The 17056-nt window shown below is 39.5% G+C and overlaps 1 protein-coding gene across 1 annotated transcript; it reads left to right on the plus strand.

The window, feature by feature from the left end:
• The first annotated feature begins 528 nt into the window (after window positions 1–528).
• Window positions 529–8103, plus strand: LOC116486404 (carboxymethylenebutenolidase homolog). The gene is made up of 6 exons (XM_032182606.1): window positions 529–577; window positions 4439–4666; window positions 5442–5549; window positions 6673–6815; window positions 7507–7598; window positions 7924–8103. Exons 2-6 carry the CDS (start codon window positions 4452–4454, stop codon window positions 8101–8103), a joined length of 738 nt encoding a protein of 245 aa, XP_032038497.1. The 5' UTR covers window positions 529–577; window positions 4439–4451.
• The last annotated feature ends 8953 nt before the right edge of the window (window positions 8104–17056 follow it).

Here is a 17056-nt window from a genome sequence, read left to right on the forward strand (position 1 = left end):
TCAAAAGTATAATACAAATGGCAAACGGCATTATTGTGTGGATTACAAACCATGGTTACTGCTTAAAGAAGAAATATTAAATGTTTTTGCGCAATGTATCTTGTTACGTAATTTTTCCATTGATGATACAGCAAAAATCTCTATGTTGCATCATCTCAAGATTGCATCTACCTCAACACCCAGCCTTCATTGGTGGCCATCAGTGGCTGCTTAGGGAATTTTCCTCTTACTCCACATCCTGGCAAGCAGCGGTTTTGGGTCTTTCTGTGCTGGATGTGCCTGTTGGGGCAATGTGTTGAATAGCCACTGATGGACCTACCTTCTGTGAATTTGCCAGGAGAACTCTAATTCTGGCCTGTGGCTGCTGCTGAAGTGTTGCTTTTGATAAGATACTGTCTATACCTAATGTATTAATCTACCTGTTGCCTAGGTGATACAGCTCTTATAACAATTTTTTTTTTTTTTTTTTCCCCCCAGGAGAAGATTGTTAGAGGTCTGGAAGTCTGGTGTGTCTTAATTACCTCAGTGTAAAACCTAGGTAACCCTAAATTCAGTCAAGCTCCCTTAGCATTACAAGGTAAGCTGTTGTGTAAGAGGATGATCAGGTCATATATTTAGAGAACGGCTGTCATTCATAAATGTTTAAATGGCATGTGTACTGTAAAACTAATACTGTGACTAAGCAAAAGGAAAAAAAAAAACAACTGAGATGCTGCATTTGTTAGAAGTTGAAAGGGTAAATACAAGTTACTACAAGTGTGGTCAAGTCTTCACGATAAAACTGTAACTCACTGTGTAAGATCTAGCATTGTGAGTTTATAGTACAAAGTACAATCAACTGCACATACGGAGAGTGTGAATGTTTTGAATTAAATTTTGACTTCTAATTAAAAGTTATAAGGGGAAAATCTGAATAGATTGTCAGGGAACACAGAATCAACAAGAGATTAAATTAAAACCCGTTTAATTTATAAAGTTTAATGTTAATATTAAGGTCATGGAAAATAGTCTTATATAAAGGAAAGTTTCCACAGGCACAGTACAGTCACTCAAGGAAGTGAGCATGGGGCGAAGCAATCCCAGTGAAGAGAAGTTTCTGGAAGAATTGCTGCAATTGTAATTGGAATTGTAAGCAAGTCATAGTGATAAAATTATTTAGAATATGGGCAAACAGTTTATATGTGAGGACTAAATTGCAAAACGCATCACTTTGTCAACATGGGACAAAAGTGCATTTAGTGCTATTTTTCAGATGTACCTGTGAAGAAACAGTGAACTTTCACTGCTATTTTTACATAAAGCTCTTTAAAGAATAAAACCGATTATGCAACAAAAAGAAGATCAGAAAGCCAAATGGGAGGGATACAAGGATCAGGCAGTCACTTTAATTCAAAAGGGAAAAAATATATAACATGTTCTGATAGGATAAAAATATATCAGCATTTAAAATAATTATTATAATTATATGTAGAGCAATCTACACAACTGCTGCCTTTTCAGATTTTATTTGTTCTCATGCTGAAAGAGAAAATATTTTTCCTGTGCTATGCTCTGTCTTGTATAGGGCTTTGAAACAATGTCTCTATGTCACTACCTCGCCGTGCTGATGACTTCAGATTTCTCTATTACCAATGGATAAATAGTCTAAAGAAATAAAAACACGAGCATAATGTTTGAAAGTGATACTACCCCAACCTTAAAAAACAAAGGAACACCCTTAAAAAAAAAAAAAAAAAAAAAAAGATTAAATGAATTGCTCAGCTAAGTAAACATGTTTCGTAAGAGTTAAGAAGAACTACCAATATTAATACCATTTTGTATAAGCTACAGGGAACGTTTTGTATCCACATACAGCATGACTTGTCACAGTAGCACACCCTGCTTATACTCAGAAGAAAATTAAAGGCTTAAAAAAAAAGTGAAATTCTAGCTTTGTGACTCTGTGATATGCACAGATAAAGTCAGTAAATTACGCAACTCTTATTTGAAGAAACTTGATCCTTGCACTCACCCCTTCCATTTTATGAGTTAGCACTTTCTTCGTGATCCCATTCAGTGCTTGCTGTCCTTGCTACACTCTTGTGGCTTGGGTCTGCTGTCTCACACATTGGCTGTGCTACAGGTATGTGTGTTTATTTGTTTGCTTGTTTTTGGTTTTGGTTTTAACTTTCACAGCTTTTCCTCGTGAGAAACATAAAGCAAGTGCCTGCTGAGTCTGAACTCGGTGCGTCTGGAGGACTTGCACATTATCTACATGCATTTTTGAAGAGTCCATGGTCATTTAAATGGTACCAGAGTGCTACTTTCTTCCCAAATTATTCCAGGTGGCAGTTTGGAAATCTGTTGGTTTCCTTCTCAAGATGGGGAAGACATCTCAGGAGGAGACTCAGGAGAACCTCTTGAAAGTGAAAGAGCCACAGAGCATATCTTTATATTTTTCTAGTTGTAGATTCAGGTTGCTGAAAGCTAAAGTTATTGTTTGGCCTTCAAATGCTCAAGCGCTTGCAGGTGGAGATGATAGAACAGAGAGAGTGCAGTGATGGATGTGGGCTTACAGCTCCTCCTAGAACACTATTTATTGTATATAAGGGAGGGAAAGATAAATTTTTAAGGAATAGTTCAGTAGAATCTCAGAAATTGGAAATAGTACTTGTTTCTTTAATATTCAATTGATCTTGTTATATTTTCTGATTTTAGTTAACTTTTTTTTTTTTTTTTTTTTTTTTTTTTTTTTTTTTAAGGAAAAGCAGTTATCTACTCTTTTTGATTATGCATTTAAACTAAATTTTGGCTTAAATTCTGTTGATTAATTCATTTTTCCTAGTAGACTTATTTTAAATTATGAGTCCTTTATATGAGACTACAGCATATGAAAAACACATAGGTGAGTGTGGCTTATTAAAAAAAAAAAGCAACTTGGAGGATTTGTATATATGTGTGCCTACAGTTAATACAGCTTTCAAATAAGATACGGCTTGTCTTGAAATTTTCATCTGTGAAAACCTAGCTTTGCTAACTCTTCTTGGGATATTCTGAAATGTAAATTATGTAAATACAGGACATCTTTGTTCCTGGAAATCTGTGCAAATCTCCCGTCAGTAAGGTTGATTGTTGGTTGGTTTTCCTGCAGCTGTCCCTTTAGGGCTGCAGCTATTTAAGTCATGCCAGTTCAGGGACTGTTTGGTACCTGCTTTTCCTGTTTCTCTCTGTGAGCACATTTGGTGCAGTCAATACTGAACATCCTTGCTTCTGTACTAAGCAAAGTTTTCTTAGACAGTGCTCACAGACCTTTGCACTTTGTCTGGAGGAAGTTTAGGCGAAGCTTTACCTAAATTCTCTCCACATTCTTGAATAACTTGGAGGTTCCCTGTGCATATTCAGGTAAGTTATTTGAGTCTTTTTGCAGTAATATGAAGTCAGACCACCCAGTTGGTTAATCTAAGGTCAGTGGTATAAAATCATTAACCTGAGAGTGTAAGGATCTACACCAACCTGTGTTAGCCTCTGTTGGTGGTTTTTGACCTTTGTGAATAACTTGTTTATTTTCACCTAAGCAATAGTTTGTAATAATTTAACCATACTGTTACCTTGTTCGTAAAATGTTTGGCTTAACTCGCGGATTTTTCCTTACATTCATTTTCCTTGTTTTTCTATCTTGGAGATTGAATGTATTCCTTCTCTCTCTCTCTCTCTCTTTTTTTTTTTTTTTTTTTTTTTTTTTTTTTAATATTAAAAATGTTATATTCCAACTTCCACTGATCAGTACATTTTTCTGACGCATTTTTTAAACATCCTCTTTCAAAATCTGCTATATCTGAGGCTAATGCTGGTTTAGAAAAGGGATTTCTTGACTCTGAATATGTTTGCTAAAGGAAGTTTAAACGTCCAGGAAAATACCACAATTAATCAATTAATCAGTGTTTTTGTTGTTGTTGTTGTTGTTTATTTATTTATTATTATTAGTGTATGTATATATATATATATATTTATTTTTTTTTCCAAAATGCAAGGTCCTGTATTAAGCCTTTACTGTCTATAACAAAGAATGCATTCCTGGCAGGGACACATGCATGATGTAGATTAAAAGAGCTAGCTTCATCACTATGTAATTAATTTATGACAGTTGCCTGGCTGGTTGTTCTTTACTTTTCCTGTATTATTGTAGGGCACACAAGCCCTAGTTATGTGCCAGGTCCCCGCAGAAGAGTTTATAAGATAAGCAATTTTATAAGATAATAGTTTATAAGACAACCAACAAGATTGTTACTTATAAAAAAATCCCGATATGCTGATTGACTGATGTTGCATTTTTGATCTATCAATGATTGGTAAGTGTAGTGATTCAAAAATTCAACAGTCTATGACACCTCTGTGTTTTGGTCTGTTTCAGCGTGGTGTGCTGTGATATTCACACCTGAATGTTTTCTGTTCTTCCCAGGGTGATATCACACATGGCTAACGAATTGAGGCCCTGCCCATGTGACATTGGAGACAAGTTTGACTACGGCGGCCGTGGGCAGGAAGTACAAATTGAGCACATCAGGGCTTATGTTTCCAAACCCTCTGCCAGCACAGACAAAGCTGTGATCGTGATTCATGATATATTTGGATGGCAACTCCCAAACACGAGATACATGGCTGATATGCTAACAGCCAATGGATACATGTAAGAAATCCTACTCTTTTGCAAATGCCTTCCATTTTTTTTTTTTAAATTTATTTTATTTTTGAAACCATACAAACATGAACAATTTCGTAGGCTTCATTTCCAGGCTTCTGTAAAGAATTTCCTGTTAAAGCATCATTGTTGAGCAATCCCACCATAACGAGGTAATAGACAAATAAAGAAGGAAAGGAGGAAATGGAAAAAGTCTTATTTTGCATCTTTAGTTGGGGTACTGGAATGGCTCTGTGAACATGAAACAGCTGCATCCTCCTCCCTTACATAGCACGTTCGCAAGTTCACTGCTATGGCAAAAATTCCAGGCAAGCTGAAAGTAATTCTGTGAAAGTGAACTGTACCAGCTTGTGCCAGAGAAAGAAATAAGGTCTCAGATACGTGAAAAGAGTATTGTATATCCACTTCCCTGTATTACTGGGTTAGCATTCCTTCTTGCCCGAATGTATCGACTGTGTAAATTGTAGATTTTCTTTTATTTCTAATTTAGTAGGAAACCACTAAGGTTTTTCAATTGCAGTTAAAGAGAGAAAAAAAAGACAGATTAATTAATGAATTTTAAAAAGAAAACAAATATCTGGAAGTTATGCTAACTGTATTTATCAGACAGAAAAATAATGAGGGTTGCATGTAAAATGCTTTGATGGAGATTACATTCTATGTGTACTCAACAAAATGAATTTTTTGTAATACACACAGACTTCCCTTCGATCCTTTCTCAGTGTTATTTCATGGGCATAAAATGTTTTTATTTTTCTTGCAGAGCCATCTGCCCGGATTTTTTTGTGGGACAAGAAGGGTGGAAACCTTCGAATGACTGGGCTTCTTTCGATGATTGGCTGAAAACTCGACAGGCCAGCAAAATAGACAAGTACAACTGTTGTTCATGGTCCAGCTTGTGGACGTGCTTCTTTAGTAGGAATTTTTGCATCAGTAAAGATGCAGGATTAGGTCCTAAATTATTAATGGATCAAATACAGATGGATGTCCAGAAACAAAAATTCTGTGCAGTTCAAGTGTTAAGCTTGAAGGCTGTGTGAGGAATGCTTTTTGGAGAAAAGCAGATCTTTGAACAAGAATAGAAGTGACCACTATTTACTCGTGCAGAGAGTAAAAGGGGGATCAATGACTCAAAAGAAAAGAATCAACAAAGGCTAGGGGATACAGCAAGCTTCTTCCATTTTGTTTTGATTCAATTCCTATGGGCAGGCACATCTATGAGTTTCTGTTAAGGTGCAAACACAGTCACCGAATGGGATTTAACTGGGGAACATTTGTCCTGCTCCCCATCAGATCCCAGCAACTTTAAATAATACTGTTTTGCTATTTTTCTAGCTGCTATTTTTCTAGCTGTATTTTTAACCATTTTTATCTGACCTGGCTTAATTACATAATACTGCTGTTGATTTTTAATCAACAATTTGAAACTTGCTGTCACAATTCCATGAAGTATTTGTGTCCCCTGGTAATACTTTACCTCTAGTCACATTTGTGATAATAGGATGTTCTTGACTGGATGTGTCTCTTTTAAACTTTTTTTTTTTTCCCTAATGTAAGCCTATAGGACATATTGCCACTGGTGAATTTTGTTGCTGTTTATAAAATCACTTTAGGTTCTAACTACAGTGATGTGGGAAGAGTGACTTCACATGCTTTCTCCTGTCTTCTGACCTGTGGTTTGTCCTATAATTTACACGTAGAAATGAGTAATTGTAAGCAAGTGTTGTGGGTTGACCCCAGCCAGCAGCCAAGCACACACACAGCCACTCTCTGACTCCCTGCAAGCAGGACAAGGAGAGAACAGGAGGAATAAAAGGGAGAAAACTTGTGGATTGAGATAGAGACAATTTAATAAGTGAAGGAAAGAGAAAAAACAGAAATGATGCAAAAGTTCTCTACCTTCCACAAGCAGACCAATGCCCAATCAGCCTCTGAGCCGCAGCCACTGTGGAACCAGGCTCCAGCTTTAACTCACTTTTATTTATATTTTTTAGAGAAGTTGATGTTGTCCTGAAGTATCTAAAGGAGCAGTGTGGCGTGAAGGATATTGGTGCCATTGGGTTCTGCTGGGGTGGAGCAGCAGTACAACATCTGATGCTGAAAAATCCTCATTTAAAGACGGGGGTGTCCCTCTACGGTAAGTGTCAAAGGTTTGTTATGTTGTGAGAGAACATGACCAGAGCAGGAACTATCCTAGAGGAGCATTACTGTAACGAAACTTAACGTGACATCTTATGGGGGAAGGTGATATGATTTCAGAAAATTTTCACACAATTTGTCTTTATGCACCCACATTCTTGCACAGAAACAATCCTAAACATCAGGGTTTGAGTGGCACAGCCAGGATGGCTTCTGTGCACCATAGAGTACAAGGGACACCAAGGGCCTCACCATGTCTCAGATTCCTCTTGACTGGTGACAACGAAATAGTTTCTGTACAAATCTTTCATACCTGTTAGGATCCAGCAGCTATTGTGAGGTGGGTCTTTGCCTAAGGATCTCACCTATCTCAATTTCCATAAGTCTTCAGGCAGGATGCTGCCCACTGTCTGGTTTTCAATATTTGGAAAATCTTTTTGAAATATGTGTCTGTACTCTATTCTGCTGTTAGGCTCACAGGAAAAGACATGGCCATAGTGATATTCTGCAATGTTTTGCTATCCTTCTGTCAGAATGCAGGGACCTTCACTGATAAGTCAGCTGTGTTGGGGTCTGCACAGGCAGCAGGCCACCAGGTCATGGCATTCATTGTGATTGTTTATCTTTAATAGTTGTTTAACCGCTTTAACTAACATGAATCATTTCATATGCCTTTGCTTTTTCCATAGGAGTGATCAGGTTCTTTGACGAGAGATCCACTTTGCTTCACCCCACCTTCTTCATTTTTGCTGAAAATGATCATATCATCCCACTAGAGCAAGTGAGTTTCCCATCAAAGATATTTATCTTTGTATGCTTTCCATCCTTGTTTTGTAATCTGGTATTTACTTAGGAGAAAGCAGAAAATGAATTTTCTTCCTCTTTTCTGTAGTTCTACGTAAATTTGTGTTGTTTATCCCCAAAGTTTTACAGTGACACTAAAAAATGTTTTCTGTTTCTCTTGCAAAATGCAGTTGTTATATATGTGGGAGTTGCTAGGAGGAAAGAGGCAAGAGGGGGAAAAAAAAAAAAAAGGTTGATTTGAGGTCTGTAAATACATAACGTGCTAATTCAGTATGCAGCCAAGATGATATGTTCTGTTACAGGTCACAGAGCTGGAGCAGAAGCTGAAACAAAACTGTAAAGTTGATTATAAAGTTAAAATTTACCCTGGACAGACTCATGGTTTTGTACACCGTAAAAGAGAAGATATCAATCCTCAGGATAAACCTTATATTGAGGAAGGAAGAAAGGATATGATCAACTGGCTGAATAAATACATGTAGAAGACATAAAATGTCCATAAATTAAATGATTTTTTTAAGGAAATAATAAAATAATAAAGATTATATTGACTAAAATGTACTTAAAACCAAAATATTTTGTAAAACCCTTTTGCAATAACACTACTTACATACACTTATTTTCCAAGGAGATGCATAAAAATTTTCAATCACAGAAAGCCTTAATTGTAAAAAAGATCTTTAAATTTGCACTCCCAGGCCCTGTAAATGGGCTGGGTTCATGTTGCTCCCCTGTGATGTAAGGGCAGAGGGAAGGGCTGGACAGACATTTCTGTGCTTCCTGACAGTCCTGACATGGTCCTGGACTCAGCACGTATAGAACCACTGAATGGTTTGGGTTGGAAGGGACCTTAAAGATCATTCAGTTCCACCTGCTGCCATGGGCAGGGACGCCTCCCACCAGACCAGGTTGCTCCAAGCCCCATCCAGCTTGGCCTTGTACACCTCCAGGGATGGGGCATCCACAGCTTCTCTGGGCAGCCTGTGCCAGTGCCTCACCACCCTTTGAGTGAAGAATTTCCTCCTTATATCTAATATAAACCTACCCTCTTTTAGTTTAAAGCCATTCCCCCTGGTCCTGTCACTACACTCCCTGACAGAGAGTCCTTCCCCAGCTTTTCTGTAGGGCTCCTTTAGGTACTGGGAGGCCACTGTGAGGTCTCCCTGGGTCCTTCTCTTCTCCAGGCTGAAGGACCCCAACTCCCTCAGCCTGCCTTCATAGTAGAGGTGCTCTAGCCCCTTGATCATCTTTGTGGCCCTCCTCTGGACTCACTCTAATATATCCATGTCCTTTCTCCTGTCCACATATAGGAGAAACTGGTGCATGGGAGAGACTTGCAGACACCTTTGCTCACTGGTGCATCCATGTCCCATGTGTGTGCCTATGTAGCTCTGCTGCAACGCGAGGGTTGCAATGTGTAAACCTTCCCAGAAGGCAGCAACTTGGGTATGTGGCTCAGAAAGCCACATATGAAGTGTGAATTTAGTTCCCAGATATGGATTCCTGCCCAATTTGCCAGGGTTACTACAAGAACAGACAGAGATGATGAAATGAAATACCCTACTACTATTGCCTCACATGGATTTTACATAAAAGGATCTTGATGTCTTTACTTAATGCTCACCACTTTGCTTCATGGGAGACGATCAGTAATATCTTGGCTGGCAAACCATTCCAGATTGGACAGATTTGAGCTATGTTTCTTTTTATTTATTCATTTATTTATTTAAATGTGAACAGACAGATGTCTCCGGGAACTGAGATAAGCTTTTCTAAATTTCTTCTAAGACAAGGGAATAGTGAAGCTGTGAATAGTATGGTGAGTAGTATTTTGTCAAAATTAATCATCCTTGGAGAATTCGGAGTGGCTTGCTATATGGCAGGTGTTGCATTTCATCATTTATTCATATTTGCCATCACTGGGACCATAGAAATATGGGACCTGACATAGAAAATTCAGAATTTTGCCAGTGTTAACATTTTCTTTACTAAAAATCACACACACATTAACAAAACTGGCACCTGAGAATGTTATTTATGTCTAGAAAGCACTGACATATAGGTTACAGAAATCCTTCTGCCAGCAAGGTACGTTTACAGGTCTATCCAATTCAAACAGTCTGTGCCTTTCCAATTTAATCATCTTTGGGAGGGATTCCCTGTTGGCACTGTGTATTATGTGAAAGATGAAATGTTAATCTGCTGTAATTTTATTCAAAACACCTTATATGCATTTCTACCTTTTGAGACTGCAGCATGTGACAAGAAATTTGAATAGCCAAGCTGCCAGCTCGTGCTTCCCTTGGGAGAGGGCAACCCAGGAAACTCAGAAGGTTTTTGCTTTCTGTAAATAATATGGTAGGCAAAGCTGTTTGTTAACAGCCTTGAATAACCAATATAACAGGAAAACTTGCCAAACTCTTCCTTGAGGGGAACCTGTAGTTATTGTTTTTTAACTTTGCAGGAAGAGAGAACCTAGAAGAATCCTACTCACACCTTTTCCAGGGTGAGTAGGATTTTGGCCACTGAGAAAGCGTTAAACTAAGGAAGGAAACTGTATAGGCTAAAGTGAAAGAAATCTTCTGGTGGAAAACCACAGGGATTGGGAAAAGATAGGAAAACAGAGCATAGTGGATGGAGACCAGCATTGTGAAGAGCAAGAACACTTATCATGCACACTGCTGATCATCTCCTGATCTCCAGAAGGTTGAGGTCCTTTACGTTAATGAAAATATTAGAACACAACTTGCATCTGATTCACTGGATCTTCTGCCTTCTTGGAAGTTGAATTCTGTGTCCTTGTTTCTGCTCTCTGACACAAATATTTTGATAGCATCTGATCTTTATAATCAATTTTATGTTACCCAGACTTTACTACTAGTTCTTCATTTGCTTCTGCTTCTACATACTGAGCGGTAACTCTTTTATGGATTTTTGGTATAATCTTTATAGCAACAATTTCTAATCAGCTTGATGACTCTTCCTTCAACCCTTTTATATTTTCTGTATTCCTCTCTATTAAGCTAGCCTTTACTGTTTCTTTTTACTGTGGTGCCTAAAACGGATAGTCAATATTTTATCTTAACAACTATTCTCAGCTTCTTTGGCTTCCAGGTTCTAAACAGCTGTGGGCTTTCAGTGTGCAGGTTGAATTCAGATAGGACAAAGAAATGCACTCCCCCAACACATGCACACACACAGCAGTGCCAAAACTCCCATAAAATAATGTGTGCTTACTTAGTATAAAAAAAGTACATCTTCTGGCCTTCTGGCTCTCCTTCTCCAGGCTGTATCTGCATTACTCAGCAGCAACATCTAGCTCTAGGGAACTCTGCTGCTGGGTCTCTAAGGGTTTTTTTTTTGGCTTTGCTTTCTTCAGAGTAGGCCCTAAGGAAGAAGCTCAGTGATTGCTGTGCTAGATTAGAGGGGTTTCAGCGCTGTGAGGAGCAACCAGAAGTTGAATGTGGTGGAACATGGGGAATTGATGGAAGAAGTGGCAGAGGTGACCACACCAGTAGATTTAGCTCCAGCCCATCTGAGGACCTCATTGTAATTCATTTTGGCCACATCCACAGGCATACTAAGCTTCATATTTAGGACCGTAGTTGCCTATCTAGCATAGCTTTTAACCAAACCATACTTTGCTCCTTTAACTATTGACTTTTCAATGTGTTTCATGGCAGGCAGTGAGTGGTAGCTTAGCCTCTAGTAATTTGTAGAGAGGAGACTATTTTTCAGGGAAGTATGCTTGTCACAGGGACACAAAACAATCTGGCTTAATTTCATTTAAGGTAAGGAAAAATAAAGGTAGAGCCACAGAGAGTACTTTGTTGAAGAGCTACCTGAGAAGAGTGATGGGAGTCTGGTGCCTGTCTCCTGTTTATGCCCCTAGAAATCTCCCTCGGCACACTTCGCTTATTTGCCTGTTTCTGGTCTTTGGCACTGAAGTATATCAAAGCCCAGCAAATATTAGAGCATGTAACTTCAGAAAGCAGGGAGTGGAATGGGCTAATAAAGCTCCAAAACAAAGTTCTTCTTTCAGACCATGGAGCAGATGGTGACACCTGTGGCAATATGTTTCCTTTCCTTCCTGCCACAGCTAGATCGAGAGCTGATGAGGAAATTTTGCATCTGGGCTGGTAGTTTGCCATGAATTTTAGCAGAGCTATGATAATGTTATTTGTTAAGGGGATTGGAAATTATTCCAACTGTGCTATTAAACTGTTCTTTATTTTTTATTATTATTATTTTATTTTTATTTATTACCAGGTGTTGTGCTTACAAATTGTTGAAGATTTCTTTAATGTTCATTCTTTTTTTTCCAGAATCTTTAGAAAAATTAGAGAATTACCAAAATACCTCAGCTGGGTGCCTGCCAACCACAACTAAGAAAATTGCTTTCATTAAAATAAAATAAAATAAAATAAAATAAAATAAAATAAAATAAAATAAAATAAAATAAAATAAAATAAAATATAAAATAAAATAAAAAGAGCTGAGACAAAACATTGTAGCTTCTTCTGACTCTTTTGAGGAGGGAAAGGGGAAAGAGATGCAAGGGGAAAGATGCAGGGGGGATGGGTAGTTCATATGTTGTTTATACTTGCAAACACTGTACTTTGCAGCACTCTATGATGCTGCTTTAGAGAGTCGTGAGTGGTTACAGATCTCCATGTGACTGTGACTGTCACTGTCCATGATGGTAGTGTGTAGCACTCAGCAGCCCAGGGTGGGTTAGCAGCTTCTGCTGGTTTCAGCAGAACGAGTGCTTGCTGTTGTCCCAGGTTGTCTCTGTTTTGCTCACACAGCTGGCTCAGCTCTGCCCTCACTCAGATTTTTATTTCCTGAGAGACACAGACAACCTGGATTGAAATTAAAGGAATGGACTTGTTTCTGTTGTACGCCACAGCTGAAATCTCCACAAAGCAAGGTTAGGCAGAGATCAGTTCTTGTCCAGGCGTATTCCTGTACAAAGGTCTTCTCTGTAAGTCAGGGTACTTTAAGAGCCCGAGTCTGGTTTTGCACCCTTGTGGTGAGCAAATGCAGAAATTGCTGCCAAGAGGACACAGGAGCTTCATGAGTCTTGAGACAGACATGCTGTGGCCTCAGCAGCTCTACCTGGCTGCAGACTTCTTCAGCTACCTACAGGGGCAGACCATGGAGAGGAAAAGCTGAGGGGCAGCAAACAAGAGCTGCAGCATGGGAAACTCTGAGTGATTATAAGGGAATTAATTTTCACTTTGAGAGCAGCCAGCAATGGAACAGGTGCCCAGGGAGGTGGTGGGGGTGTCCAAGGCTCACCCAGATGAGGCGCTGAGGAAGCAGTAATGTTAGCGGTGCTTTGAGTGGGCGCTTGGGTCCAGCTTTTTATTCTGTGATTCTACAAATTGCCGGGGGGGATTCAGCATCTAGGAGGTGAGATGAAAGCTTTTCTATGGTGGTTTCTGTACTTTATAGGTTGTATCTGCTTGTGTCTATAGCACAAAAATCTAGGATGTTGAAACTAAAGGGGTCAAGGTCATCTGAGGGTACTTAAAAGGACTCTAAAAATATTTCTCTGCAATAATTGAAAGGCTGCCAAGGAGAAAATAACTGTTAGTGGGGTTCCTAGCATGTCCTGGTGTAAGGACCAGTGCAAGGTGGACCTTCTGGTCCCATTTTTGTCTGTGCCAGTACTCTACTGTGTGACTTAAGCAAAGGTCTGTTATCTTTATCTGTTACTGGCTTTTCTCTCCATCACAAAGTACTTGGAGGTCACATCAGGACCTGCTAAAGAACTAAAGATTATATTGAACTTGACTATGGGAAAATGGGATGATTTCATTGCTACCCTGTATATTTTCAGATATGATAAATAGATTTATAGCGGAATATAATAAATGGTAGAATAAACATAAAACATGATAGGGGCACCCTCTGAGCTAATGCAGCTATAAATTCACGTCATTAAAATCAGTCGAGGCCAGAAGAATGAAAGTAGCAATGCCCTGCAGCAGTGTTATTTCTTGCTCCTCATTCCAGCCCACGCGTGCTGGTGTCGCTTCGCTACATAACATCGAGGCAGAGAGCAACATGTTGTGTTTGGCTTTGTCAAGGCTGTTGCAAGCAGCCATGAACTTGTTACCCTTGTAGCCTGAGCCAGGCTAAAGCTGTGCAGCCTTGTTAGCAGGGAGCTTTACTAAGAAGGTTATGTCAGCTCAAAATCATTATTCATAGCCAAAGGGCTTCCAGGTAGGACTGGGCTTGTACTACAGGGGCTGGCAACATGGCTAGAGCTGACTTAATCCTGTTTCTTGACTCTACAAAATACTGCTGAGGCCCATCCCTAGTTATCTCTCTGTACCTCACTCTCTCATTTTTCTATTTTTGCAGGCTAAATGTCTGCAAGCAACTACCTGTGGCAGGTGGCTGCAGGTGGGGCAGCAGAGGCCAGAGAGCAAAAGCAGAGATGGCACAGCTTCAGGCTCTTTCTGGTAGGACAAGGAAGAAGAAGGCAGGAGGATTCTTATGAAACTGAAACAGGCAGGGAGTGAGGAACTACCAGGCGGGACAAAGGGAGCACATGGCTGCCTAGGAAAGAGAATGGTGTGGGGGTCAGGCACTGAAGAGATCAGAGTGGTGTTGGCTGCTGAAAATCAGAGTTATGCAGAATTGAGAGGGTTTGTGCATCTCTGATAGAAGGAAGGAGCAAGGTAGGAGCACAGGAGGTAGAAGAGGAACATGTTATGATGTTTTGAAAAAAAAAAGACAAGGATCTGGAAAATAATTCAAAGGAAAAATAATAATTCAAAGAAAAAAAATGAAAAGAAAAAACATGAAAGAATGAAGTGGAACACATTTTGAATGTTAATTTCTCTCTCCCAAGCAAGCAGATAGGTTTGAAGGAAGGAACAGACATGAGAGAGAAAGGAGAAGAAATATGTGTGCACTGTATCATGCCATACTGCTAGGAGGAAGGAGGGGAAGGTCTGGCAGAGACCCCTGCAGGCTGGTGTGGTGGGGAGAAGACCTTCCATGTCTTGTTTTCCAGCTGGCTTACTGTAAACTGGTGACTACTATTCCCATGATATTTTTGATATAATGTCTGAAGTACTAATGATGAGAAGCTCAATTCACCACTCGAGAGAGGGATTAGGACTTGCATCACCATTCCAGCTTGTCACTCACCAAGTAATTAAAATCTTCTTTGAATGTAGAATTTACGGACCCCATGGGAGAGCCTCCGGCTAAGGAAATGATGCTTTGAACATGAGATCACTGAAAGAAAATAATGCATTAGCTAGAGAGCTTTCAGCTTTCCAAGCTGTGGCAGAAAGCCACTGAGCAACATTACACAGAGGCACCTAATTTGTGCTCCAGCCAGATCATAATAAATACCCTAGCTGTTTCTTCTTCTGAAGAAATAGTGAAGTGTAATTCAGAGACTCCAAGAGACGGATAGTTTTTAAAGAGATTGTATGTTTAGCATGGAAGAGGTTTTGCCATACATCTTTCCTAATGGAGGAAAATATCTACTTAATGTCCTGGTTTTATCACCAACAGCTGGTCGTGTTGACCAGTCTGGAACAGTGGCTATGGAGAAAAACACCTGGAGCCTCATCTGAGCAAATGGCTAATGCTGCTAGCAATGACGTAAGTGAACTTTTGGGAAATAAGTGAAGACTTGTTTGGAAATGGCCACGTGCCCACATGGGAAGACCAGCTTTCTGCAGTGCTGGTCCATGATCTCTGCTAGCTCAGCCACACTGCAAGGTTTTCAGCAGGAGTTGGCTGGTGCTGGACTAGACATGCACTACAGCAAGAAGCAGCAATGTCACTTCTCCCAGGAAACCAGATGCTTGGGCAATAACAAAAGCAGTTGCTTTCGTTACTCTGTTTTCCTCCAGTAATTTGGGCATTTTTGTTTTTAGAATGAATAAAAATAATTAAATTAATTAAATATTAAAAAAATAAAAATAATTAAATGTCTCTAGAAGATTCCAGGAAATAAAATGCTTTTAAAAATGAACCGTGAATTCCAGCCCTAACTACATTTTTTAAAAAATGTAATTTTATTTAATATTTTTTATTTTATTAAATAAATTACATTTATTTAAAATGTAATTTTATTTCTAAGCTTATCTTCTATCTATCTGTCTAGCTAGCTTTGGAATATTAGAGTTATTTGAGCCAAAGTGTGCTGCAGAATGAAGAGAGTATATTGTAGCTGGTCGAGTTACACTGGATCTATGGAGGTGCAAAAGAATACAATGTGAAACAGGGCCAAAAAGTCTTTTTAGCTTCCCTTTTTATATGGTTTAGATTATATATTTTGGCTTAGCATCTTAGTATGTCCACTCCTACTAGCCAAGCCTACTCAGGAGTTTTCCAAACCTGTTAGGTACATCCATTCACAGCTGTGTGTTTGCATTGCCATATGTCAGAAATACAAATATGTTACACGTACTTGTTTCACATGACAGCTTTGGTGTTCAGACCTGTACATACAAAACCAGTTTGGGGGTTCAACTAGAAACAACCAGAGCCTGAATCACTAAGAAGTTTTGAGCACTGTTTGCTGTCTTCACTACTAGTGCTGGCAGCTTTGATGCTTGGTTCTGGGCTGTCCAACTCAAGGAGACAAAACTACACATTTATTTGAAAAGTTAATCTTAATATCTGAACTTCCTCATAAGTAAGGGAAAAATCTTGCAGAAGAACCTTCCATTGCATGGTAACACCAACAAGATGACGACCTGCACATTTCAGGCCACAATAGGACAGATATGTTTATCCTGGACATGTCCTTTCTGCCTGATTCTGTGATTAGAAACTGAGGCTTAGAAGATAAAAGCCTCTCCACAAAGTGTGGGAATATTTTACCAGGTATGTGAAATTGCTGAGAGCTGTTGGAGTCACCAGTTGTGACAGGGTATAAGCAGGAGGTAAGTCAGGGTTATCCGGGAGGACTGGTTCTTTTCACCTCTGGAACAATTCCTGCTGACTTCTCTGCAGCAGCAGTTTTCTCTAGCTCGCTCAAGAGGGAGGACACTGAGCCTCCCAGGAGCGAAGCATCCATTTTCACATGGCCACAGAGGCTGAGGAAATCTCCTCCCTGGAAGGCTCAAATTAAATCTGAGTTTCCCAAGGGTTGGAGCACCACTGGGCATCCTATAGCTTGTGTTATGCCTTCAGATTGTCCCTCAGAGGGCAATTCCCTGGATGCACCATGCAAACTGGTACATCTCCAGGCACCGCAGTAGTAGACAGTGACTACATGAAGGCAAACCTCCAGGTTATCAGGAATGAGGTGCTGATGAAAATGGCCAAGACTCTTTTGCCTCATTTTTCTGTGGAGACAGACGAATTGTGGTAGCAAGGTTGCTGAAGTTGAGTTCCCTACCCTTACATGCTATCCATCCAATGACATCTCACCAGGACAAGGAATTTTTTCTG

This window comes from Aythya fuligula, chromosome 2 (genome assembly GCF_009819795.1).
Source record: "Aythya fuligula isolate bAytFul2 chromosome 2, bAytFul2.pri, whole genome shotgun sequence".
NCBI lineage: Eukaryota > Metazoa > Chordata > Aves > Anseriformes > Anatidae > Aythya > Aythya fuligula.

Coding starts and splice junctions, on each gene's coding strand:
- LOC116486404 (XM_032182606.1), top strand. CDS start 4,452: ATGGCTAACGAATTGAGGCCCTGCCCATGTGACATTGGAGACAAGTTT. Junction 4,667..5,441: donor CTAACAGCCAATGGATACAT/GTAAGAAATCCT, acceptor TTTTTCTTGCAG/AGCCATCTGCCCGGATTTTT. Junction 7,599..7,923: donor ATATCATCCCACTAGAGCAA/GTGAGTTTCCCA, acceptor GTTCTGTTACAG/GTCACAGAGCTGGAGCAGAA.